Raw genomic sequence first — 27,742 nt, forward strand, 5'->3', positions numbered from 1 at the left:
AAATTACTGAATGAGATCATGTGCATCTTTTAATAAATATTGTCTAACTGTCAAATGTAACACTTCTCGGTATAATGTTCACCAAAGTGACACTTCTCTTGGTCTCCCTTCTGTTTAGTTAATGCTGGGCATGAAAATATAGCTCAAGATTATAAATATAATAAGGTAAACAATCTCTGTGCAAAAAAAAAAAAGTAACTTACAAATAAAATTCACAATTATAGAGATGAAAAAGCAAGAAGGGAATAATGAAATTATGCCACATGGCTTTTTAAGGATTTAAGGAAAATTGAAAACTTTATTTTGTGATTGTTTAACAGGGAAGAATCATTTACGTTCTGCCAGAAATCATTCATATGTTAAGTCAAATAACGGTTTCAAATGTGGGTAAATATGTCTTTAGTTGCAAAATTTCAGAGACAGGCTGTAATTTTTCCTGGTAAAAGTCCAGTCCAGTAAGAAGTTCCACATCGCGGACCCGAGCAATGTGGGCTTGCCATCTTTCTTCAATCCAAACAGCTTCTGGCTTATATTGCTGTAAAAGAGACACAAAAGACTGTTTTTCATGGAGCATTATTTTTCATTAACAGAAAGATCTTTTATGATTTAGAAGTTTGCCTTTTTCCTGTGGTTTTTAATGCCTTAAATCTTCACTTGATATACCTCCATTTTGTTGTTTCCAACAATATAAGGAAAACAAAAGTACAAAGTACATTAGAACAAATACTACCAGAAAGTGATCAAGTTTAACTATTTTAATATTTACTTTATGAAAAAGAAATAAGATCTTACAGATGAGGCTAAATTCCCGATGTTGTTCTACTCAGCACTGAGCATTATCATGAGTTCATGTGAATCCAGTGTTTTTAAACTGCTGCACATAAGTATACAATACAAGGCACTGATTTATGAGTTTTCAAATTTATATAAGTGATGTCACAAGTGGCATTCTATAGTTACTTTCTCAATCAGTACGTTTGCAGTATATCCAAAGTGATATATCTAGAGCTAGTTCAATCATTTGTTTTTAGCTGTGGTTTGTGGTAGCAGTTTTTTTTTCCCCCACTGCCATACTGATAGTATTTTTGGCATTATAAATAATACTGTAATGAACAACTTGGCACATACCTCCTGTATTCGAGAATATGACTTTCTAAGATCTACACATGCACTTGCTGGATCATATAGTACATGCAACTTTAATTTTACCAGGTATCAAACCTTGCACTCCTCAAGGTGTTCACAGCGATTTACACTTGGCATTGGCAGTGGAAGATAATAACTGTTTCCCCACATCCTTGCCAAATGAGTGTCAAAGGTTCCATCTCTGTTTGATTTTATTACCCTGAGTACCATTATAGCTGAGCATCTTTTCAGACATTCCTTGGCCATCTGATTTTTAATAGGTATTTTACTACATAAAAATCAATTCAATCATTTAGAGCCACGGATTTCTACATAATATTTTATTTTTTATATAAGTTTTCTGATATTCATATGGTCTTGTTAATTTTCATTTCCATTTTTTTAAAAGAAAGCAAATTTGAAAGTTTGTTTAATTAGAAGAGTGTCTTCTGATAACTGTCATTTGATTTATGATGTTCTATATTCTGGCTAACTGAACATAAGAAAAAAAAAACCTGTCATTTGACTTCAGTGTGGTAGTTAGCTTGTTTTTTAAATATGCAGGCTTAAAATAGGAAGCTATTATTTAAGCTAGAGGAAGTGTAAGAGGGAACTATGTCTTGTCTCTAACCCCCTTAGTCCCCCTAACCTCCTAAGGGCTAATGATGCATGTTAATTTTTTAAAATAAGTAAAATTTTAAAATAAATAAACACTGTATTAATTTGAGCTCAGATAGCCAAAGCGAATCTAATTGATTAATTCGTTTTCCCCTGCCTTTACTAGTTTCCATTTCAGCAGCATTTAATGTCTCTTATGTTTTTCACAAAGTTCTCTCCCCCTTGATTTATATTGCTCTGCTCTCTCATAGGACTTCCTTGGTGCCTTGCCGACTAAATGTTCACTCAACACCTGAATAAGTCTCCTCTCTTTTGAAATCACAATTTAATGAACCTAATAAAGCACAACACCTAACTCTATTTTGGCAGGGGGACTACTCGGTACAGGGTAAGGTCACCTGCACCGACCAGTGTGAACAGAAGCTACCCATAGACCATGGGATGTACGAGTGCATTCCATCAGAACAGCAGCCTTGCATCCATGCTGTTCTTATGAGCTGTATTTAAATACCATCGACCCTTGGACAACTTGGGCTTGCACTGTGAGGAACCATGTAGATGCAGATTTGTTTCAGTAAATACAGCACAGAACTGCAAAGGTCTTTCCCTTATGATTTTCTTAAAAACAACTTCACTTCTCTAGCTTACTTCATTGTAAGAATGCAGTGCATGAACAGAGACAGTAAGTGCTTACCAGCTGCTTATGGTATTGTCAGGCTTTCAGTCGATAGTAGGCTTCGAGGGGGTGAAGTTATACATGGATTTGCAGCTGTGTGGGGGACAGCACTTCTAACCCCTATATCGTCCAAGAGTCAACTGTGTATGTGTTACAACTATTATATGCCCCTAAAATATTACTCGCTTTGTTGGGTTTTTGAGGCAATATCAGTTTCAGTATTTTTCCACTCTAACTACTTCCTTATTTTCTCCCCTTAACCACATACAGTCTGGTTATTGCTGCTACCACACTAATGGAATCGCTTTGGCAAGGATAACTTGAGTGGATTTTTTTTTTTTTTTAAGATCCTTCACTTATTTGGTCACTCCAAGCTTCTAAAATTTCCTTTTTTCTAACTTCTTACTTGTTCATTGACGCTTTGTTTCCTCAACTGCTTCTGGTTCTATCCTGGAACTATAGACATTTTCCTCAGCTTGATCTTTGGATCTCTTCTTTCCACTTTCTTCCCTTTGGCAACTTTATTTCACTCCCATAATTTAATACCAAATCTGTCTCCACAGTTCTGGTTTCTCGTCCAAGTTCCGTACCTGTATTTTCCAGTATCTTTTGAACAAGCCACAGTAATCATTGCCACCTGGACTCAAGACAACATACTCTTTTATCTGGCAGGAATTGAACAATATAAAGTTTAGAGTAAAAAAAGAAAAGTGAAAAGAAGTACAGAAAACATGGAAAAACAGGGAAGGAAGAAAATAAATAAGGCTATATGAATCTAGTCTCCTGGAACAAGTGTGAGGTAGAGTTGTGAATCTGTCATTTCTAAACTGGTGTCCGTTTCTTCAGATCTCTTACAGTGGGGGTACCTCCCGCACTGAGTGGTTAGAATATTTGAAAGTGCGGTTTCCATACAGCATTCCCCTTAAAACAAGCCAACTATTTCACTGAGTGCCCAAGACACGATTACCTTTCCTACTGCTAAGGGAAATACTGACTGATTCAGACTTTTTAAGGTATAGTTTTACATGTACTGTACTTATGGGGTGATCTGACTAAAGAGGATTTTACTTGCATACAATCTCACTTTATATTGACTGTAGAATGTGTAACTCCAATATAAGATGTGACTTCTTTAAAATGGCCACCATTTGCTTACTATGTACTGAGAATTCTTGGGATTTTATATGAAATAACTTTTCTAAAGCTCACAGCAATTTTATAAGGGAAGGTGAATTTTTGTTTTCAACTGAGGAGATTGACATTCAGTTATTTACCCAAAGAGGCAATGTCAGTAACTGAACACAGGGTGTCCAACTCCAAAATCCATGTGTTTAAGATCTATTCTATACTGCTTCTCATATACGCTCCCAAGTATTCAACTGGTTTCTCAGTCTGAAGACCAGCAAAAGCAAATCCATCCTTCCCAAAAGTTGATTATCTCATAAATTTCCTAGTTGGTCATGCCTAAATTTTCAGTTACATTTGACCCTTTCTCATCCTGCCTCTCTCTTCCCTCTTGTCTAACTGACAGCCACATCTTATCCACAATCTCCCTCATAATCAAAGCATGGTTTAAGTTTGCTTTACACTCATCATATTTTGATGTCTCCTAATTACCTTTATAAATTTACTATACTGAAAATTCCTTGAAATCTTAGATAATGTCCAATTCAGTAGTGTTGATATCTTCTTCAATGGAGACGATACCCTAGTAATTTTGAGATCATCTTTTCTTTGGATGTCTGAGGCGTCATACCATCTGTACCTTACCTTGAAGCCTAAGTAGAATTTTTAGCAGATGGAAAAGAAGGGCATACTAGGAAAGAAAAGCATGAGCAATGATGTTGAGGAGGGAAACTCAAGATGCATCCAATAGTTTCAAGGACTTCCACAGGCCCACAACTTGGGTTTATAAGGCCAGTTGAAGGGAAATTGTGAAGAGCCTTAAGTAAAAGCTAGAAGGTTTTTGTTTGCTTGTTTTTGTTTTTCATTCAGGGTAGATAAAGTTTTGGGATGAGAAAGCATGTCATAATAAAAATCTGAAGTTTAAGCTAAGTTGGTGTACAGAGGTGAAGGGGAGGTAAAAAGAGACAATGAAGCTACTTAGGCTGGTCTGACAAAAGGCAGTAAGAGCCTAGACCAGGGGTAGTTAATAGTTTCCTCTTTGCATACCCATTTTAATCAATCCATAGTAGCTACCTAGAGCCTTCTATAAAGTACTACTTAATTCTGATTCAGTGGTAACTAGCACCACGGTGAATTAGTCACCACTTCTGCCATTGGAAGCATACATGAAGAGTGAGGGCTTATCCTTTTCTGGAAATACTTGCCCACTCTAGGACTCTAAGGGAGCCACTGCTTAGCCTCTAACCTTTGCCCTCCATCTTTAGCCACTGAAAGACCACTCAAACATTCAAGTTCAAATCCTACCTTCAAGACCCAGTTAGAAGGTCACCTTCCCTACTAAGAAATATTTCTCCTTTGAAATCCTACAGCAACTGTATCTGTCCCTCTTCATGCCTCTTATCTCTTCTTTCTTCTATTGTACTAGGCATCTAAGGACTAGACTGTGAGCCACTTTTGACAGAATTCATGTCTTCTTTATCAGTGTATCTCCCACAATACATAGTATGGTGAAGGCAGCTATGTGTTGAACACCTGAAAGAATAAAGATGAATTCCAATCTGACCTAGAACCTAAGCTTTAATTTCCAGTCTCTACTAGCCTGTGGGATTTTCCATGTGAACACCCATTACTGCAAAGGACATGCCTAAACTTAACTCTTATCTAACTGCCAAAATAATTCTCATTCCTAACTTCCCTCTCTCCCATTTTTTTCCTAATTACCTACATTTAAAATCTCTGATTCATCTTCAAGTCTCCCTTTTTCTTTGGCTGTTGCATCCAGTTACCAAATCTTTTCTCCTTTGAAAGTTCTTCTCAGTCCTCTCAATTTGTTCAGATTCTGCACATTTTCAGGGCTGAACCCTATTCTCTCCTCATTTTAGATAACCCTCCTTTATAGATTATTCTAGTCAAATGTGTTTCAAACAATCGTTATATTATTTAGCCATTAACCCAACTTTAGATTTAGCAATTAAAGCAACTTTGTGACATCTCATTTTTAAAATAATTTTTATATTATCAACTCACCCATTTATGTGTTTATATTTCATTTATCCTTATTTATACTTCATTTATACGTCAAAGTTATATATGAACTCCTTGAGGGCAGAGACAATGTATTCTTCATTGGTGCATTCTAAAAAGTTTTTTCCCAGTACTATGCGCTTAATAGGTACTCAGTATATTTGTTGAATAACTAATAAAACCCAATTACAAGAATACATATTTTTCCTATAAAAATTTATGCAGTAAGTTTAAGTAACCATTTACACACAATTTTCCTTGATCCATAAAGATGTTGAAGTAGACTAACACACGATGTTTTAAAAAAGTGTTATTTTAACTCATTGTCTGCGCATATGTAATTGATTTTAGACCTCATGTTTCAAGCTGATAGACTTTTTATATTTACATATTCATTCAGGAAACATTGAGTACCAACATTGACGTAGTACCATCAAGCTTCTGTGTTAAGAAGTAAAATATTAATAAGATACCACCCCTTTCCTTATGAGTGTGAATAAAATGTGTATGTGTAAAATATGTAAGATACTCATATAAACACATGTTCATATAGGCACATACATATTTAAATTTACATCAATTACATAAAGATGAGTAGTCTAAGGAAAAGTATAAAAATGAGGTAATTTAGTACAACTCTACCCATGAAACAACTAAAAAAATATGTTATAGTCAAAGCCACTTTTATGAAAGCTTGGAGAAGCTCATTTTTCTCAGGTCCTGAGGACTCTGCAAGCATACTTACTGGGCAGCTTTCCATGTTGGTAGGTCGGTGAGGGATAATAAAGGGTAGGACATCCAGCCTCCCGGGGCAGGCATCAGGGGTGTGGCTCTGATTTTTGCAACTGGTCAGTACCACGAAGTAGTGTGTTGGGATGGGAACCCTAGTGTTCCCTACATATCTAAAAACACAATTGAAAAGATTTCATGTTATTATATTTTTGCTTCTGAAACTTATGTCATTATACATTTTTTAAAAGACATGCTAAAGTAAAAATAAGGTCAAAGAAAGTAAATGAACAGAAAGTACAAAATCTCATCACGTATTTTGACACTCCCATGAGCCAGAACAGAACTTTCTAGAAGTCTAAATTTGGTCATTATAAAACATTACAGGAAAATATGAGAATACAAAGAAAAGGAGACCATGATATTAGGCCTCTTGTGTTTCCTAGTTTTGTTAACTTTATATTTCATAGTGACAATTTGCAGTCGAGCAGGGACTGGAAACAAAGAACCCCCAGTTCCAACTCTAGCTGAACACTTCCGCTAGATGTCTGAGTGGGTGCTAATCCTCTCACATTCTATGACTTGGTAAGTTTCCTCAACTTGAACATGGAGGTGACCTCTACAACCAACTTCACAGGGTGGACATGGGGATAAATCCATGTAACTGATATGACAGCCCTTAAGTGCAAAATAAAGGTAGGCGGAGTCCAGTAAAAGAAATATGACTGCTGTAAGTAGTGATATTACTGTGAATTTAGGATTTCTACATGAACTCAGATGGTTTGTATCCTGGCTTTCCCATTTATTCGCTATGGAACATAGACCAGATACTGAACCTCTCTGTACCTCAGTTTCTCCATCTCTATATGGGGGCTAACAAAATCTAATATAGGAATGTTTTGTGGACTAAATGAAGTGTACATGTTTAGAAAGTAGTTAGCATGTAGTGAGGTGCTATCAAAGTGTTTGCCAGAACTATTAAATGGTGAAATATAAGATTAATAAGCACTGAAATAAGGACAAGACAAATGAAATGGGAAAAGGCCACACACTGAGTTGTCATAAACGTTACTCCATCAAAAAGGTGTAGGTAGGGGCGCCTGGGTGGCTCAGTGGGTTAAGCCGCTGCCTTCAGCTCGGGTCATGGTCTTGGGATCCTGGGATCGAGTCCCGCATCAGGCTCTCTGCTCAGCGGGGAGCCTGCTTCCTCCTCTCTCTCTCTGCCTGCCTCTCTGCCTACTTGTGATCTCTCTCTGTCATATAAATAAATAAAAATCTTAAAAAAAAAAAAAGGTGTAGGTAGAAACTATTGCTATACGCAGTCTAGGCTCAGACAGCACAGCTGTTTAGTGCGGCCCTTCATACACTTTGATAATAAAGAGAAATCATGAGTAAAACTAAACCTCTCTATTCCTGTGTGCTGCATTCAAAGTAATTCTTAGCAACGTATTACGCCCAGGTTTAGTACAAAGATATACAGGTTAATAAGATGGGTTTCTAGGGGAAGCCTCTACCCTCCCCTGGGAGATACAGTATGAATAATCCACTATTGGACGGTATTGTGAATCCTAACTACTTGATTTTCTTAAATTAATTGCTACAGGCTCTATATTTATTGATAGCACAGTGAGTCTTATCTCTTTAACCTTTACAACATCACATTTTCCCTGTGCCCATTTGTTTAGAAATTTTCTAAATAAACATTTTGTTGAGCTTTTCCTCAACATTTTTCCTTTGCCCAGCAGTGTAAATTTTTGCCATATAAAATTTCTGCAATGTATTTAGACTAGTTGAACATAGTCAATGATAACAACTCTATGTAAATACGTTGTGTAATATTTAGAATACTAAGCTTTTATTTAGAGTACTGAGGTTTCCCCCTCTTGAAACCCTATTGCTAAATCAAAAAGTCCATTTGTTTTCAAATTACTTACTCTGTAATTTCATCTGGAGCATCAAAATGGCCATCATAATTATAATCAAATACTGGCCCACTAACCACATTTACTCCATTTCTTTCCATGGCATGTTTCACAAGAAGAACATGGTGGAAGTAATCCCACATTTCTAAAAATAATAGAATAAGATGTTAAAAATATCTACCTTTACTGAACATGGAAATATTTTCTGTTATAGAGAGGTACATTTATTTTTTTTTAAGATTTTATTTATTTATTTGACAGAGAGAGATCACAAGTAGATGGAGAGGCAGTCAGAGAGAGAGAAGCAGGCGCCCTGCTGAGCAGAGAGCCCGATGCGGGACTCGATCCCAGGACCCTGAGATCATGACCCGAGCCGAAGGCAGCGGCTTAACCCACTGAGCCACCCAGGTGCCCCGGGAGGTACATTTAAATAGTGTCAAATTCTGCTTCAATAATTGTCAGGGGGTGATTTTGTAAAGTCTGCAAAATAGTCCATGTAACAAAAATAAATAGAAGTCACATTGATGGTACTTCCTGTTGCTGATGCAGTTGCAGACTTAACAGTACAGTAACAAATGCTTCCAAATTCCTTCCTAGTGTTGAGGTGCTTTCGGGACAGTGATATTCAAAATTATGGTCAGAACATACATACTGCTTTATTAATTATGATTCCAGGGACAAACACCTTTCACTCACTTATGGTAAAGGTCAGTAAAAATTGTGTGTGTGTGTGAAGAGCCATTTAGAACTAAATTAGGCTTAAAAACCAATTACTGAAGTTCTAATCACAAGGTACCCAAGGTTGAAGTTGAAAAAAAAAATCTATCTCGGAGATCCTTCCTAACTCTAAATTCAAAGCATTAAAACATAACGGCTTAGTATCAGAGACAAACTGAAAAAAAAAATGTGTTTAGTTTGTAAGTTCATAAAGTCACTTAGATATTTTTAAATTAATCATCTAAATGTATACTTACGTTTAAAAGCTTTATACATGGGGACAAAATTACTCGTGATTAAAGCATCATATTGACTATCCGAAGTTCTATTGTTTTCTGCAAAATAAATGGATTCGATTAACTCTAGCCAGAAGAGAAAATATAACATACTACATAACAAGCAAAATACTATTACATACTAATGAAAATTTATTAGCAGTCAGTACACAGGGATACTAAGTACCCTCCAGTAGAGGTTAACAATGCTGACCGTTTTATGCATTTGATACCTGTAGGTTGAATGGTGACCCTCAAAAAGATATGTCCAAAGCCTAACCACACTGTACCTATGAATGTGATACATAGGAAATTTGGGTCTTTGCAGATATAATTGAGTTAAAGTTCTCAAGAAGAGATTATCCTGGATTTAGAGTAGGCTTGTGTTCTTATAAAGAGAGAGGAGGTTCAGAAGAGGAGATATTCAGGGGAGAAGTCACTGTGAAGATCAAGGCAAAGACTGGAGTGATGTAGCATAAACCAAGTGATGCCTGGAGCTCCCAGAGGCTGAAGAGGTAAAGAAGATTCTCTCCTTCAAAGGGAGCATGGCCCCACCAATATCTTGATATTGAACTTCTGGTCTCTACCTCTGTGAGATAATACATTTCTATTGTTTTAAGCCACCAGGGTAGTGGTAATCTGTTCCAACAGCCCTAGAAAACAAGCGCTGAACCAGGATGAATGCACAGTTATTGAATGTGCACAAAATAATAATGCTGGCATAAGTAACTCTTCCAAAATCAAATTTCCCTAAGTAAGTGAGTTTTAACTCGATGAAGACTGCTGAGGACACCACACACGACTGGTATGGAGGACTCCTGGATGTGCTGTCTAGCATAGTGAGTGCTGGGTATGTGTGCTCGAGACCCATACCGCCCAGGGTGGAAGCCCAGCTCCACAGCCCACCAGCTGACCCGCTGGAACAAAGGGCTCTGTCCCTCTGTGCTTCATTGTTTCATGACATCTAGATCACAGAAATATGGTGAGGATTAAAAAAAAGCCGCAAGACTATAAACGTTTTTAAAAGGCTTTTAATTTTTAAACTATACTTGGGTATGCTAATATTTAAATGAAAGGCCAATGGCTGAGCACTAAAAAGCATGGAAAAACAAGTTGTTGGGGTTTTTTTCTACCTTAAAATTTCACATGCTATTCACAGTCCTCAGAACCCTTAGAAGCTTTTTTTTTCTTTTTAAATCAAGCCCCAAAAGTTGGGCTAGCAATCCATATGCATTACCTCCTTTTCAGAGAGAAATAAGATTAGCTTACAATGGAATTTCTAACAAATAAATTAGTGGAGAGTTAACAAAGAGTTTCATTTCATGCTTAAGATTTTTTGAGACAAGTTGTTTTGTTATTAATTGCATTTCATTGTCGAGGCAAACATGTACGTATCATCTGATGTCTTACAGCTCAACAGATACAATTTTATATGTCAATTAAAAAATTATTAATAAAATGTTGCAACTCCTTAAGGTTCATTTTAGTGTCTGGTGAATTCGGGAACTCTGCAAATATTTTAATAAGATACATCAGTTTATTTACCCTAACTCTGTGTTAGGGGTATAAGTTGATGTGCTACTTGTTTCATTGAGCCTCCCCCTGCCTCGCTTATGAATCCCTAAATTATAAATCTCTAAATTGACCTCTTAGGTCAGGGCTTGTAGAAAAAATGAAGTCAGATATTAGGAACAAACCCACTCTCAGAAGCTGAAATTGCTGAAAATCTCATGAATGAGTTCATTAAACTGACATTTGCTGCTGCATAGGGAAGAGATGAGAGTTTAGAAAAACGACACTGGCTTTCACATGTTCTCAAGAGAGATGCTTTCTTGAAAACAAAAACTGAAAACCTACAAACAACAAATGCAGAGTTCATTCAGCTGCTTAACCCACGGTGTGTAATGGTTGGGTATAAGCACGCTCCGTGTGCGACAGACCCGAGTTCCAGCCTGATTTCTTGCCACGGGCCGAGGGGTGTGCTCCATGCAGGCCTTTGCTTGGGTAGCAGCCAGAAAAAATGTTTTTCTAGACGCTTCGCGTCCCTCTCCAAAGAATCTTCAGTTTTAAAATTAAACTTAAACCTGCCGAACTCTCCGAACATCTGGGCCAGATTAGAGCTGATGTGCGGTTTGCACTGCAAAATTTATTAGTCTTTATTACAGCTGTTGGGCTGCTTCAGGGCAGCCCGCAGCCGCTGGAAAACCTCCTGGGCAGCTAGTTAGCCCAAGCAGGTAGTTTGGGCAAGGAGCGTATGTTTAAGGCACATGCCCACATCCAGCTGATGAGGGCTTTCTAAGTAGTTGCCCTAAAAAAGCGTTCTACTAACCGGGAGGATAGAGGAAGCCGTGGGTGATATTCTCGTCTGCTAAATAGAAGGAACACTTTTGGCTTTCAGAGGGAGCAACCCTGACATCAGCCCGCAGACAGTCTGGGACAGTGGGAGGAAGAGGCGATGTGTCTCCCTGTTGAAAGAGAGAAAAAGAAAAAAAAAGTTACACCCACAGTTGTGGCTAACCCATTGCCTTATATGGTTTGTAACTTCCCTAGAATGTTTTTCATTTAACCTTTTCCTATTTTCTTAGTGAATCAGGTCTACGCAAGCAATGGAAATGGATGTCTTCAGCAATGTTTTCTTCTGTGGTTCCCTTCTGGTTAGGGACACTGGGAGGGCAAATCAAATACATCTTGGAAAGGAATATTTGCAGAATAAAACAGAATTGAGAACAACCAAATAATGGGAGCTACTACTAAAAAACAAAATTCTTTTGAGGATCTAACTTTTAGGTAGTGATATATATGGTGTACTTGTAAGTATATATTGGAAATAAAATAAAAACGATTCATTTTTTAAAATACACATACATAACTAAAGATATTATTCTTCAGTTGGGCAATCTGAGATTAATTCAAAGAAACTACAGTTGTCTGAACTTACTTACATGTTGACCTAAAAAAAAATTTGTAGCTGTGCTTCATTTATCATGTAATATAGGAACATGTTTTTTACAATTTTCTTTGTAACTTTATTTATTTATTTTTATTTAAAAATTTTATTTATTTATTTGTCAGAAAGAGAGCACAAACAGACTGAGCAGCAGGCAGAGGGAGAAGCAGGCTCCCTGCCAAGCAAGGAGCCTAATGTGGGACTTGATTTCAGGAGTCTGGGATCATGACCTGAGCTGAAGGCAGCTGCTTAAGCAACTGAGCCAACCCGGTGGAACTCTATTTATATTTAAAGACTAATACAATATCATACCCACTGGTAGCCATCTTATAAATATGCTGCCAAACTCAAGTGTCTAAGGTAATACAGTATTAAATCATCATCATATTTCAATTATCATGTAATCATAAGTAAACATTTTGCTACTCATTTCATTTTTTTCCTATTTTAATTCATATACCCACTACTGCCCACATGTATATTTTTCTTAACAACAAAAAAAGAAGGCTTAGTTAAATTAGGATGTCCTTTCCCTATTCACTGCATTGGGCTAAAAGTGAAAATTAACTGTGGTGTCTAAAATGTATATAGTGATCATTTTATAATATATGCATGTATGAAATCATCACATGGTACATCTCAAGCTTATGCAATATTTCATGCCAATTATAGCTCAATAAAGCTGGAGAAAAATAAAATGTATATGATCAATTCACAAAGAAAAAGGCAAAAAACACTGTGCACTGTATTTATAGGCAGGAGAGCACCATGATGAGGTACAGAACAAGTAGGAGATGAAGAAGAGCGAAGTCTGAGGAAAAAGCCAACCAGAGAAGGTATTTCCCCAACACACTACATGACTCCAGCTGGAAAACACTATATAGAAGTCGAGTAACCTCCTCAACTAGACTGAACACATTTGGGGCACTTGGGTGGCTCAGTTTTTAAGCATCCGCTTCAGCTCAGGTCATGATCTCAGGGTCCTGGGATTGAGCCCCGCACTGGGCTCCCTGCTCGGTGGGAGGCCTGCTTCTCCCTCTCCCTCTTCCCCTGCTTGTGTTCCCTCTCTTGTGGTCTCACTCTCTCTCTCTCTGTCAAATAAATAAATATAATCTTTAGATTGAACACATTTATCTCTGCTTCCTTCCAAAATCCCATTAAAAACATTAATGATGATTTCTAGGAACATTGCCAAAGGCAAGGGAAGCAAGGGCAAAAATGAACTATTGGGATTTCATCAAGATCAAAAGCTTTTGCACAGCAAAGGAAACAGTTAACAAAATCAAAAGACAACTGACAGAATGGGAGAAGATATTTGCAAACGACATAACAGATAAAGGACTAGTGTCCATCATCTATAAAGACTTAGCAAACTCAACACCCAAAGAACAAATAATCCAATCAAGAAATGGGCAGAGGACATGAACAGACATTTCTGCAAAGAAGACATCCAGATGGCGAACAGACACATGAAAAAGTGCTCCATATCACTCGGCATCAGGGAAATACAAATCAAAACCACAATGAGATATCACCTCACACCAGTCAGAATGACTAAAATCAACAAGTCAGGAAATGACAGATGCTGGCGAGGATGTGGGAAAGGGGAACCCTCTTACACTGTTGGTGGGAATGCAAGCTGGTGCAGCCACTCTGGAAAACAGCATGGAGGTTCCTCAAAATGTTGAAAATGGAACTGCCCTATGACCCAGCAATTGCACTACTGGGTATTTACCCTAAAGATACAAACGTAGTGATCCAAAGGGGCACGTGTACCCGAATGTTTATAGCAGCAATGTCTACAATAGCTAAACTATGGAAAGAACCTAGATGTCCATCAACAGATGAATGCATAAAGAAGATGTGGTATATATACACAATGGGATACTATGCAGCTATCAAAAGAAATGAAATCTTGCCATTTGCGACAACATGGATGGAACTAGAGCGTATCATGCTTAGCGAAATAAGTCAAGCAGAGAAAGACAACTATCATATGATCTCCCTGATATGAGGAAGTGGTGATGCAACATGGGGGCTTAAGTGGGTAGGAGAAGAATAAATGAAACAAGATGGGATTGGGAAGGAGACAAACCATAAGTGACTCTTAATCTCACAAAACAAACTGAGGGTTGCTAGAGGGAGGTGGGTTGGGAGAAGGGGGGTGGGGTTATGGACATTGGGGAGGGTATGTGCTTTGGTGAGTGCTGTGAAGTGTGTAAACCTGGTGATTCACAGACCTGTACCCCTGGGGATAAAAATATATGTTTATAAAAAATAAAAAATTTTAAAAAAAGATGTATCTTAAGAGGTTTGTGATGCAGTGAACAATACAGATGAATATATTAGTATCTCCATTTGATGGAGCAAAGTGGTTAGGAACGGTCTCACAAAGATGGCATTCACTGCAGGCTCTATGTGTCCTCTCAAAATTTCTATGTGGAAGCCCTAACCCTCAAATGATAGTATGTGAATGTGGGGACTTTGGGAGGTGATCATGATTGGATGAGGTTGTGATGAGGTCATGAGGAATGGGATTAGTGCCCTTATAAGAGGAAGTACCCTCTCTCTGTCTCTCTCCCCCTTTCTCCCTCTTTCTCGACATATGCTGAGGAAGTTGTTATAAATACACAGCAAGGCCCTGGAGTGCCAGCCAGGAATCAGGTCCTCACAGACACCAGATCTGATGGTATCTTAATTGTGGACTTCCCAGGCTCCAGAACTACAAGAAATAAATTTCTCTTTTTTTTTAAGCCAAAAAAAAAAATTAATGATGAAAACACATCATGGATAATACAAAATTTTCAGAAGCTGGAAGTCAGATCAACACTTGTTTACTACTGTAACATGACTTAGTAGACCTGTAAATACTGACAACCAGAAGCCATGATTGGGGAAAGCACAAAGAAGTGAATTCCTACTGCCAAAACCTGAGGGTAGAACTTGAAGTCTCCTAAAGATGGGTAATGTACATAGGGCCAGGAAGAAGAAGACAGGATGAAAGTTTGTAAAAGAAGTTAGATGGAAAGTTTACTCACTAGAGAGGCTGAACGGGAAGGATGTTCAGACTGAAGAACACAACACAGTCCAGAGAGCAGATGTACTATATTGAAAGCAATGGATTAAATAAAAATCTATATACTGAATGCCTATATTCAACAGTTAAAATTATAAAAATGGGGACACTAGGTGGCTCAGTCGGTTAAGCATCTGCCTTTGGCTCAGGTCATAACCCCAGGGTCCTGGGATGGAGTCCTGAGTTGGGTTCCTTGCTCAGCAGGGAGCCTGCTTCTCCACCTGCCACTCTTCCTGCATGTGCTCTCCCTCTCCCTTTCTGATAAATAAATAAAATCTTTAAAAAAGAAATAAATTAAAGAATTATTAAAATGTTAAGGAAGGGGGGCAACTGGGTGGCTCAGTGGGTTAAAACCTCTGTCTTCAGCTCAGGTCATGATCACAGGGTTCTGGGATCGGGCACCGCATCGGGTTTTCTGCTCAGCAAGGAGCCTGCTTCCCCTCTCTCTCTGCCTGCCTCTCTGCCTACTTGTGATCTTTGTCTGTCAAATAAATAAATAAAATCTTTAAAAATAAATAATAAAATTTTAAGGAAGGAAGTGTATTATAATTTTTCATGAGGCTGCAGCTGTAAAACTTATACTCACGTAACAGTTGGGCAAAAATATTTACTATTTTCTCAAAGGAATACAAACTTTGAGTTGGGGGACATGGATCACCATGTCTTTAGTGGGAAAGTGCTAAAAAAAGTTACATTTTTTGTTTACTGAAAATCTTGTTTCTTACACACCAAACCTGAACCCCTAATATAAGTGCATCGAGAGTAGGAAAAGACAGGATGTGGCCTCCTTTATAAAGGGGAGATTATGCAATAGGCAGCCCTCTAGAAGGATGGAGGGGAGGTATGATGGCGTCATTTCTGAGTCCTGGGCTCCTGAGCAAAGGCACAGCGAACCATCCCCCCACCTCCACACATAGAAACAGCTTCAAACCTGCTAGCTCTTTAGAGTTCTTCAGAGTTTTTTTAAAAGCCAAGGGGTAGAAAGTCAGGAAAACAATAAATAGAACTCAGACACTCAGATAAAATCAGAACTCCCTAGCTCTCAAAATTCTTCAAGAGAAGCAGATGATGAGCATACACAGGAAAGAGAGATGCTTTCATTCCTAGTCTGGCGTGAGGTTAAAATAAAACTTGAATAGTGGATGAAATTATTTTTATTGAAGTTATAGACTCTCTTTACCTATAGCCTGAACATAAAAACTAACGTTATTTGTTTTAAGATAGAATAGTTACCATCTGGTCTTATGGTAAGAATAATAACTATATACTTTTAAAATTATTTTTATGGTCATGGTTTTTTCCTATAGGGAAAAATATTTCTTATAGTTCCCCCCAAAAATGTTTACGATACATAGTAATGTTCCTAGTTTTTTAAAGAATCATAAAACATATGATTGAGCCATAATTTATAGTATTAGCGCTGACAAGCTTTGGAAACAAAAAAAGGCTATTCAAAAATCCAATTATATGGGACATGTATACACAAATAGATTGAGAGAGAGGGAAACATTTTTCACGTGTGCTCGATTTTCTTCTCTGAAAAAGTCCTTTTATTTACATTAAATTTATTAGGTATATACTCTAAAACACAATCCTAATTCTTGCTCTTAATTTCAATTTTTCACCCAGCAACAGAAAGAGCAGTTTACACAGCCCTACTCTATGGTCCCAGAAGCAAAACCCATATACAGTCTAATCAACCCTAATAGTTTTGAAACTGTTCTTGCAGGACCTTGATTTCAAATCACAGCTGCTTCTCCAGAACTCTTTTGTGATAACAATAACAACAACAAAAATTAGAAAACCCACCAAAACCACAGAAAAACAAAAACTTCATAAAACTTAAAGGCACAAGCCAATTGGGCCCATGCTCCAAAAAGCGCTTATTTAAAGTCTGATTTTTCAAACACAGGGCTGATTTACAACATTTTTATGTGAATCTCAAAACATCCTTGTATGTAATTTTCTTGAACCACAACATACTAACGGAGTAATTTCTGAATTAGAAAGCAGAAAATTGCTAGAATTCCATCCTGTCTCATGGAAGGAGAAATGCACAAGTAGTTCTGTGGGATCAGTGAAAGGACAGGAACTTTTGGTAACAAAGAAGCTAGTTTTAAAACAATAACAAAAAGGAATTGTACTAAGCTCCTGGTCTGGGCCCACTTAAAATCTCTCTGCCTCTGGTTTCCGCCAAAGCTCATATAAATTCAGGAATGCAAGACAGCAGGGGAAAGTATTAAAAACATAAACATTCCCCTTAACTCCACACAATCCCTGCTACCTGAACTTTTCAAAACAGAATGGAATAATAACACTGGCCTTGATCTACTGCCCTTCTCAAAACCAAAAAACAAATAGGAATTATTTTAAGGAATAAGTAAATTCATACTGTTGTTCCACAGTATGTGGAGGGAAGTCACAAACTGAAGATTTCACATAATAGGAAAGGGATGTTGCCATTAACCAGACACATGAACTCAGGTAACTGTTGGTAAAATATTTGCCCACATTGGGAAACATCAGTGCTCTCCTACTGGGCACCACAATTAAACCATTGTCAGCAGTAGAGTTGGTGTTCAGAACATACAAAGCTTCAGTTAATAGCAGGAAAATATGCTTATTTTTCTCCAGAAATCTTGGATTGGAACAAGAATAGTAAATAAACCAGATACAACCAATCACTTCTTGGCCATAAAAAAAATGGAGGGTCTCTACCCTTAACAAGAAAAGTAATAGGTTGAAGTTTATCATCTGAGTCTTTGGATCTAAGATATCAAGATTTTCTCAACAAGAACAGCTCTCTGGGGTGCCTGGGTGGCTCAGTGGGTTAAGCCTCTGCCTTTGGGTCAGGTCATGATCTCAGGATCTTGGGATCAAACCCCCACACCGGGCTCTCTGCTCAGAAGGGAGCTTTCCTTCTCTCTCTGCCTGCCTCTCTGCCTACTTGTGATCTCTCTCCATCAAATAAATAAATAAAATCTTAAAAAAAAAAAAGAACAGCTTCCTGATTATTTATTTACCCTTCTAGTTGAAAGTCTTGCTTTAAGTCTTTAAAAATAATGGTTTAGGATTAATTTAGCCAATGCATTCATTCAGGAAACATTTACTGGGCAGCTCTATTGCACTGGGATACATTAAGTAGAACCATCCCTGCCCTGAAGGGGTGTTTTGACTGATTTTTGGCAGACTTTGATTTTTGCTTTCATTTCTGTTTCCCTCATTGCGAATGAGGTTCAGTTGCTTGGCGCGTAGTCACTGCCCATTTATTAACTAAGATGTTTGCCATTCTCTTGATTAGTGGAAGAGATTTATTAGCTATTCTGGATCCTAATTACCATTCTGGATACTCATCTCTTGTTTCTTATGAACAATGCAAATATACTATCTCCTCCATAACTTTGTCTTTTTGTCACGTATTATATTAATATAGCCAAATTAGTCAATTTCCTCTGTATTTTCGTTGTTGTTGTTGTTCTTGTGTCCTTCTCTATCCCAAGGTCATCAAGATATATAGAAAGGAAAATATGGATTTGCTGTTCACATTTAGATCTATAAACCCACCAACAATTTAATTTTGTATATGGTGTGAAATAGAGATCTATTTTCTTTCTTTTGGTAGCCCAAGTCCCAGGGTCACATATCAAAAGAGATTGTCAGACAGTGAAAAAGAAGAGAATTTCAATAGTTGGATTCTCAACCCTAGTCTAAAGAGATCTATCACATAGCCCATCTATACCTGTAAGTCTAGATGCTTACATCTAGTGCGGCATCCTTCGGGGATGGATTACGTCTTCCTCACACTAGTCTCCTTGTGCCCACCATAACACACAGCAGATAGAAAAGTATTTGTTAAACAATCAAATAAATATAAAGCCCTTCATAATCTAGTTAGCCTCACATTCTAGGTGCACCTATCATGTACTTCGGATAGATGAAATAAATAGTGTGCCTCTATTATTTCCTATTGCTTCTCTTGGAAAACTTTTCTACCTGCCTCACCAACTGGTCTGTGAATACCTTTTAATTTCTCTGGGCAAAACACAACGTGTTCTCTTTTGCACCGACATAGCACCTATAAATACCTTTAAGGAATGCCTGGGACCTTGTTTTACAAGACACAGATCAGTTGAACACCCTTTGGGATCTCCACTGAAAATCAAAAGTCAATTCTTAGAATATTCGAGAACTACAAATCTTTTCCATCCTTCAGGGCTCAATGGACACAGGAACTCACTGGTTTCTGTACTGTATAGGAGCTCCAAATGGGCATCTTGAAAGCTTTTCCAAATCCACTGACATATTCCCTATGATAGAGAAGACAGTGCTCCTTGTTCTTCTGCATAACCTTGGGCCTCCCAAATGGCAAATTTAGTTTCTCTGTCACTGTTACTAAAATGAAAAAAACAAAAGAACATAAAATAAAAATGTTTGTAAAATTAGCAAATATTTCTATGCATGAAACTATCATCTGGTGGTTTATTATGTGCCAGTCACTCTGATAATTACTTTTCATACTTAACCTCTTAATTCTTATAATTCTGAGGCAAGTGTTATATTCCATTCTATATATTACAAAACTAGGGTTTAGAAAAGTAATCTGGCCAAGGAGCTAACAGCTCACAGGACATATTTGAAGAGATACATCCTCAAAACCAAAAGGACATACTTTGTAACAAAGATGACCTACCTTAGTAATTATCATAGGAAAGATTACACTTTTAAAGAACAGTATGTCCTAATGTACTTATTTTTATTTGCCTATTATTTCTAAATACCCATCAATTATTGATAGTTTAAAAACCTACAAGATATTCATGCCATGCAGCAGTACTCAACAGATTATAAAAAGATTATCAGCCAACCTAGATATTTACTGAACTCTTACTGTGTGCCAGGCACTATTCTAAGTGCACACATATATTAACTCATTTAACTGTCCCAAAAACTCTATAAAGAAAGTATCCCCATTTTATAAATGATGAAACAGGCCTAGTGAGTTTAACATAAGAATACTTAAAAGATAACAGGTAATAATAATATTGCTGCGGCCAGGCACTATTCTAAATTATTTCCATGGAGTAACTTTTTCAGTCTTTAGACCTGCATGAGGTGGGTGCTGTTATCATAGATGAGGAGACTGAGACCCAGAGAGGTTAAGTGATTTGGAGTCACACAGACAAGAAGCAGTAGAGATGGACCATTTGGGCTACTCATATCTAAGAAAAGGAACATGCACAACCATTTCAAGGAATTTGTATTCTTGGGAGCACTGTAACTACCCCAGGCTTGTGATTGTTATTTAGATCTAGTTTTGTGGGTTTTTTTTTTCTTCTTCCAGTATACTGGCAATATAATCTTTATGTTCAAAAGCCTCTATGAGTTTTTCTTAAGGAATCCCAAAAAGGCAATATTTTGTTTTGTTAGGCTTAAACACCAAAGATTGACATGTTTTCTATTGACTTACTTTCATCTTGAGAGAGATTTAGCATTTGATTCACATGTTCTAAATCAATATCCTGCAAAACAATATGGGGAAGAGAGAAAAAGTCAAGTCAAAGTGATAAGACATGTTTTAAGGGGATCAGGATTATTTCTGCAGTAATACCCTAATGTTTTACTACTAAGCAAGGAAGCCAAACTAACCTGAGTTTAAATTCCAACTCTGCCACTTGCTTAGAGACGGAGATCCTACTACTGCTTGGGATACTTTGTGTGGGAGTTAACAAAGATACAATTGATAAGGAGGCAAAGTTGTGACCATAGCTAGAATCAACTACTAAATTAGAATGACATCATCTCTGGGCTTCTCAGGCTTTAATATGAGTACAACTCACTTGAGGGGCTTGTTAAAATGCAGATTCTGATTTGTAATCCTGTGCCCAGTGGGGCCCGAGTTGCTGGATCTCTAACTAGCTTTCAAGAGGCAGATGTTATTCCCGTGACCACACTCGGAACAGCAAAGGGCATTCTTTACAAAGAAGAATTTGGAGGTTTGCAGTCAGGTAGATCAAATTTCTGTGACCTTGGACAGTTTACCTAGCTTCTTCTAACTCTTCTTTGTTCCTAAAATGGAGATGAAAACACCCACATCTTAATGTTTAACATTATTATTATTTTAAATGGTGGTTCCATCCAGGTAAGCTGTAGGTAAGAAACCTACACCCCTACTCTGATCTGATCAAGCTGTGGACTTGATTTTTATTGGGAATCTTGGCTGGACTTTTGTCCTTTAAAACCTCTTTCGGTCAGCATTTCTTTATATACTTATTGATCTATGTGGCGTAATGTTATTTTGAGGATTAGAGAAAGTCAAGTCTTTGCTCTAGGACTAGTCTTTTCATGGACTGGCTCATAAAAAGGTGCCTTCAGGCCATGAGGAGTAACTCTTACCGAGGCAGCAGGTACTTATTTAACTCTACAACATTTTTAACCTGGCATTAAATGCACCTTGACATTGGTTTTAACTTGATCGACTCCTAATAACAGGCCTCCAATTCCACCCTGAAATCCCAGCCCCCATCCCTGTGCTCTGGTTCTCACAGGGAGGGTTGGTCCTTGGATTCTGAGCTCCTGTTCTGATTCCTTGCCTTCAGAGGTTGGAGGACTCCTAGCGTCAGAGTCTCCCTAGCTGTAAGAGGATAAGTTTACAAAGGAAACCAAAGACAGCTTCAAGATTCTACTGCTTTGAACGGTTAAGGACACTTAGCCCACAAGGGAATTAATAATGTCCAAAAGAGTGCTTTCCAGTTTCCAAAGCATAGTCACATACTTAATCTTTCAGTGCATCTCTCATCTCCAGACGAGCTTCAGAGAGAGCACATATACTTACTTAGTAAATATATGAACTAGAACACAAACCTGGTGGTCATCTACCCCTATTATAACCCTGATTATAGATCAACTTGCCCCTTCACATTCTTATGGACATGTGAAGTTATTACTTACGTTCTGTAGCTTGGGACACAAACAGTCTAGAGTATCTGTGGGCAACGGAGTAGTAAAGCCACAAACAGAAGGCTTTGACACTTCCTCTGCATGGACTGGCTCATAAAAAGGTGCCTTCAGAAGATGGTTTAAACTACCATGGGTGCCATTGTTTGGTGCTGGTTGAATGTGTAGAAGATCTGTTTTTAAAAATAAATTCACAGTAGTTTTCAATTAAAAGGCAACACCTGTCTAGCATTTGGAAGGAAACAAAACTTTCTTTAATAAATTCCGCTATAACGTGGTCTTGTATTGCATATGCCTTTAGGTTAGTGTCCCTTCCCTCGGGGATTTCTTTTGGGGCTAGGGGTGTGGCAAGGAGGGGGAGAGAGAGAGGGGGAGAGAGAGAAGGGGAGGAGAGAGAATCCCAAGCAGACTCCTCATGGAGCACAGAATCCAACGTGAGGCTCCATCCCATTACCCTAAGATCATGACCTGAGCCAAACCCGCTTAACCTACTGAACCATCCAGGTGCACATGCTCCCTCACCCCACCCCCCTTCCATAGTTTCTATCACCTCCTCTTTCTAGACAATGGGAACATTTACTACACACACCTTCAGGAACTGTTTCTGCTCCTCCAGAGAAAAGTATCATTGTTTAAATGGTCACTTTGTTCCTTAAGCATATCCTGGTTTTCTAGCATAAAAAGCTATACTTTTATCAGGAACAATTTTGAAGAATTTAATTTATAATCTTACTGACAGTATATTTACTTAGTTATATGAAACTTCTTTAAGGACAGATACCTTTAAAAATTAACTCATAAATTCTGTCTAATATTTAGATCACTTTTTCTACTTTTTTCCCTACAACAACCCAATACACAGATATTTTAAAAACACAGTCTTTTAAGTGGTTCCTGCTGAATGCCACCAAATAGAACTCCCTTAGAGCTGAAATCCTATCTGGTTCCTTCTAAGCCTCCTCACAAAGGGCCAGCATCCTTGACCACATAAGCCTCCTCACAAAGGGCCAGCATCCTTGACCACAAACTCAGCTTGGGATACGAGAGTCAAAGTTGGTAAGGCTACAACACATTATTTTCAAATGGATACTCTTTGGTTTCTAAGTCATATTCAATCACCACAGGCCTTTGGCAAGATTAGGGATGACAATTTTGAGTGTATTTACGTCAGAATTCCTAAAGCTCAAGGTGAAATTACAAATTACCCATTGCCTTACCAAGACAAATGATTTAGTAGTATAACTCTCTGAAGTAAGCATGTAGGCAGAAAAGTAGGGGAGATCCCCTAAAACTCTAATTCTTAACATTTTTTTTCCTTTTTAAATACTAAGTGTAATCCAAAGCATCTGTCCAAGAAAGTACTTCCTTTTCTCCTTTTATGCTGTAAGTTTTTCTCTATAATTATAAGAAAATACTTGTGCTTTTAGGAGTTCTTTGCCTGCTTTGAGAAGTTAGAAATGTAATTTTATTTATCTAAGTTTTATGAAATTTTCAAATAGTAGCTGACAGAAAAGCTGGTCTCCTGAGAGCTAATGTTTATCATTAGCAACAAACAGGAAGACTTGACTCTTAGGCCTGAATAATTCTGATGATGATTCCTTCTCATCGTTTCTCCTTTCTGTCTTCTTAGGGCAAAGCATCCATCTTTGGGATTCAATTTATTACCCATTACAAAATACATATTTTTAGAACTATATCCACATTTTGGTGTCAAATGTAAATAGATCTACTCACCACATATTAGGTTATAGATTTCAATATTTTCAAATGGCTCAATTTCAGTCTTCTCTTTAAAACTTGGTCCATGTGCCAAGAAGATAGCCTAAGTGACAACAGTCTATGGTTATGAGATGCCATCTAAACGCAAAAACAGATGTTGGCAAAGACCCAATTTTCCCTCTGTCCTAGCTTCCCAGTTGTGTCTGAGGCTATTGTGAGGAATTCTTGAAAATGATTTTTATATCATTTGCACCTATGATTGGGATTCCAACCATCCCAGTCAAATATAATCTATATTGTATTTACTTTTGCTACATGGACCTGCTTCCACAGCCCCTCTTATGTCAACAGATGAGGAGAAACCAGCAACACCGGACAACCAGGGTCAGCACAATTCTACCATATGTATGGTACAAATTACAAATTCATCAAATAATACCAGATATTCTTTCCACAGTCCTTTCATGTCATTGTTCAAATATGTTAAGTGACAAAAACTGTTGAAGTCTCTAAATGCTACTTTTTTTTTTTTAACAACTTATACTAACCCACTGATTTCCCAAATATATCTCCCCCCTACTTTTAGGAAGAAGAAACCTGAATACTTTTATTTACATTTAATTAATTCCTGTTAAATATATTATGAATAACACACCTAATACTTTCAGACTATAAATAACTAGAAAAAAGTGTCAAACATAAATATTTTTTGGTAACAGTGTCATGTATCTTTTTTCCCAAGATAATCAGCAAAGAACAGGAGGCATAAGTGTTCCTTATAGTAACTGGCTTAATTATCAAATATCAAATACCAGTAGTATTCTGCATCTCTGAGTCTCCAGAGACTATTCAAATGTTTACAAGGATCTATAGCTCTTCATGACAATGTTAAAAGGCAGTATATTCAGAAAGAGCCCAAAACATTTTCTTTTTTTTTTTTCTTTTTTTTTTTTAAGATTTTATTTATTTATTTGACAGAGAGAAATTACAAGTACACTGAGAGGCAGGCAGAGAGAGAGAGAGAAGGAAGCAGGCTCCCTGCTGAGCAGAGAGCCCGATGCGGGACTCGATCCCAGGACCCTGAGATCATGACCTGAGCCGAAGGCAGCGGCTTAACCCACTGATCCACCCAGGCGCCCCAAACATTTTCTTTAATTGGGAAGGATGGGTGTATGTGTGTGGGGGGGTGTGTTATTATTAATGGAAATAGATAAGACAGCCAGTTGCGAAAAGTCTTAAGGCTTTACCTATGGGGGAATATCAGTTATACTTTATTCAAACAGTCTCTTCCCTGGGTTTCCAGGACACACTATGCTCCTCCTGGTTTTCTTCCTTCGTTATTGGCTTTACTTCTAAGTGTCTTTGCTAGTGACTCTTTTTCTTTCAACTTCTTCAAGTAGAATTGCTTACAGCTCAGTCTTTGGTCTTCCTTTCTACCTATATTTACTCAGTTTCTGAAGACTGTCTCTAGTTGTGTATCTTTTAAAACTAATTTGCACACCTAAAACTTAAATTTTTAAAATCTCTGCATAGACAGACTCTTTTTAGGTGCCCATAAAACTTCTCCACTTGAATGCCTAATAAGTATTTTGAACATAACATACCCAGTTGAACCCTCACTCCTTCCTCTCCAATCAGCCGTAGTTGAACATCCTTCCAATAGCCTATGACTCTCTCATCCCCAACATGTCAGGCACACTGCCACCTTCAGGCCTTTGCACTGGCTGTTTCCTCAACCTGGGACACTTGTCCCCTGAATATTTGAAAGGTAAATTCTATCAGCTTCTTCAAGTCTCTGTATAAACATCATAATGAATCTCACCCTCTCCACCTTGTGTAAAATAGCACACCACTCCCATGGTTCGCTGAAACATCCCCAATGTCTGCCAACTCTGCTTTTCTTTCATTTCCCATGGTACCTACCCCTAATATACCAAGTAATATACTACATTATTAACACCAATAGTCTATATTCCTCTGTTAGAACGAAAGCTTCATGAGGGCAGGGATCCTTAGCTGTTTTGTTCAAAGCTGTATTCAAGAGCCCTGAAGACTGCCTATCACAAAGTAGCTACTCAATAAATATTTGTTTAAAAAAAAAAATGAAGCAGTAAGTTACCTCCATGCTCTTAAATTCGTTGTTATAACCATGATTGCCTCCTCCACAGGATGAATATGCTTTACTCCTTTAAAGAAATAATAATGTTACATTGCAATAAATACATGGATATGAAATCATACTCTTAACCTGAGCTTTAATGGATTTTTATGTACCTTCTGCTTTTATAGAAGTAAATTTTTCTGTCAACAACAGCATAAACATAGTTCTTTTCATGCTCAAATTCATAACCATAGAGGAACAAACAGAATGGCAGGAGAGAAGGAAGGAGAATTCCAGAATCTATAAATAGAATTCAAAAGCCTTTGACACTTAGACATTGACAAGATAAAAACAAAGGCATAGATTAAAAAAAAAAATTGAAATGTTAAGATTGTGTGTCAGCTACACATCAATAAGAATTTAAAAATATAAAAAAGTTATCTTCTAGCTTACCTGTATCTTTACACATTAATTCATGTCTGAGTGATTCAGAACAGTTTGACTAAGATGCTACTTAAAGCATTTCAGTACTTTAGAATTAAGTCTTTGAAACTGGGAAAAAATATTGATTCCTATTAAAGTATAAACAATATGGAGTAGAAGTTAATTATAACACTTGGTAAGAAGAAGCTAGTATAATCTTATAAATTCAGTTTATTTTTAATTTGGGGGCCATTCTTCCATAGGCTGTTGCCTTATTACTTGAAGGACTTTTCAACTATAATTAGTCTTTTGTCCACCTTCTCATACTTTAGTATTTGAACTGAGAAATATTAGCAATTTTATACATAGTTGGTTTTTATACATGAAGGCAAAATGGCAACAAATAAACCTAGTTTTTTTTTTTTAAAGCAATAATGTCATAGGAGTTCAAATTAGGTCGCTAATGGAAAAAAAAAAGCCTTCTCTTCCCAACAGTTGGCCTTAAGAGATTTTTCTCATTTGCTTTCCCACTCCTACCTCCCACTCCTCAAGCAAATACATGCACGCAGTGTTTTTGTTTGTTTTTATGTCGTAGGCAGGACTTAAGTGTCTTAAAAAAATAACTTTTACAACAGCCATAAATGACTCCTACTCAGCTTAAATAAAAATAAATCACAAATTAAAAAATAAATCACAACACTGAGCAGGCTACACTCATCTCTACCCAAGAGAGGAAAGAAAGGAGAGGGTAAGGACTAGCAAGAGTAGGGAAAAACAGGAGGAGTCCTATTCAAATTCAATTACCCAAGGTGCCAGTTCATTACTTTGGTTAATTCCAATAAAATATCGGACAGAAGGAAAGAGTTGCTTAAAAATATTTTTATCCTTATTTCAGTGATATTTGGTTCCATCAGATTATTGGAACTATATGGGGATAATTAAGTTTTAAATTCTGTGTGGGAGGCTAGAGGATTCATTAATTAAAGGGGAAAAGAGGTCTTTAGAATCAAGTCATCGGTAAAATTTTCTGAAGTTGATCCTTCCTTTATTTTTATTTTCAGAAAAATATTTAATATTTTCAACTTCTCACCGAACTCAGTTAGGAAACTAGTCAATATGAAAGTCAATACTTACTTGGAAGTAAAAGGTAAAAAAAAACAGTGTTTGAAAAACACGATTTTCTGTCCTCAAGTGAAAATTCTAGCAATTGGCTCGCTCTTCCAACTGGTCCTGTTTATGCTTTCCAACCATTAGACTGGAAATTACATATGGAAAAACAGAAGCCAGCATTGGGAAAAGATGAGTTGATT

General features: G+C 37.3%; 1 protein-coding gene across 1 annotated transcript in view; it reads right to left on the bottom strand.

The window, feature by feature from the left end:
- Window positions 1–268: 268 nt before the first annotated feature.
- Window positions 269–27,742, bottom strand: part of ENPP3 (ectonucleotide pyrophosphatase/phosphodiesterase 3) — a 76,395-nt gene continuing 48,921 nt past the window's right edge. Inside the window, exons 16-25 of the mRNA XM_004740206.3 lie at window positions 26,028–26,094; window positions 23,924–24,011; window positions 22,184–22,362; window positions 20,703–20,754; window positions 19,473–19,627; window positions 11,542–11,677; window positions 9,195–9,272; window positions 8,233–8,365; window positions 6,315–6,471; window positions 269–535 (exon numbers count right to left, since the gene is read on the bottom strand). Coding sequence (XP_004740263.1) covers window positions 365–535; window positions 6,315–6,471; window positions 8,233–8,365; window positions 9,195–9,272; window positions 11,542–11,677; window positions 19,473–19,627; window positions 20,703–20,754; window positions 22,184–22,362; window positions 23,924–24,011; window positions 26,028–26,094 — 1,216 coding nt within the window. The 3' untranslated portion in view covers window positions 269–364. The remainder of the gene's footprint in view (window positions 536–6,314; window positions 6,472–8,232; window positions 8,366–9,194; window positions 9,273–11,541; window positions 11,678–19,472; window positions 19,628–20,702; window positions 20,755–22,183; window positions 22,363–23,923; window positions 24,012–26,027; window positions 26,095–27,742) is intronic.

This window comes from Mustela putorius, unplaced genomic scaffold, assembly GCF_011764305.1.
Source record: "Mustela putorius furo isolate JIRA1106 unplaced genomic scaffold, ASM1176430v1.1 tig00003863_pilon_pilon_pilon, whole genome shotgun sequence".
Classification (NCBI taxonomy): domain Eukaryota; kingdom Metazoa; phylum Chordata; class Mammalia; order Carnivora; family Mustelidae; genus Mustela; species Mustela putorius.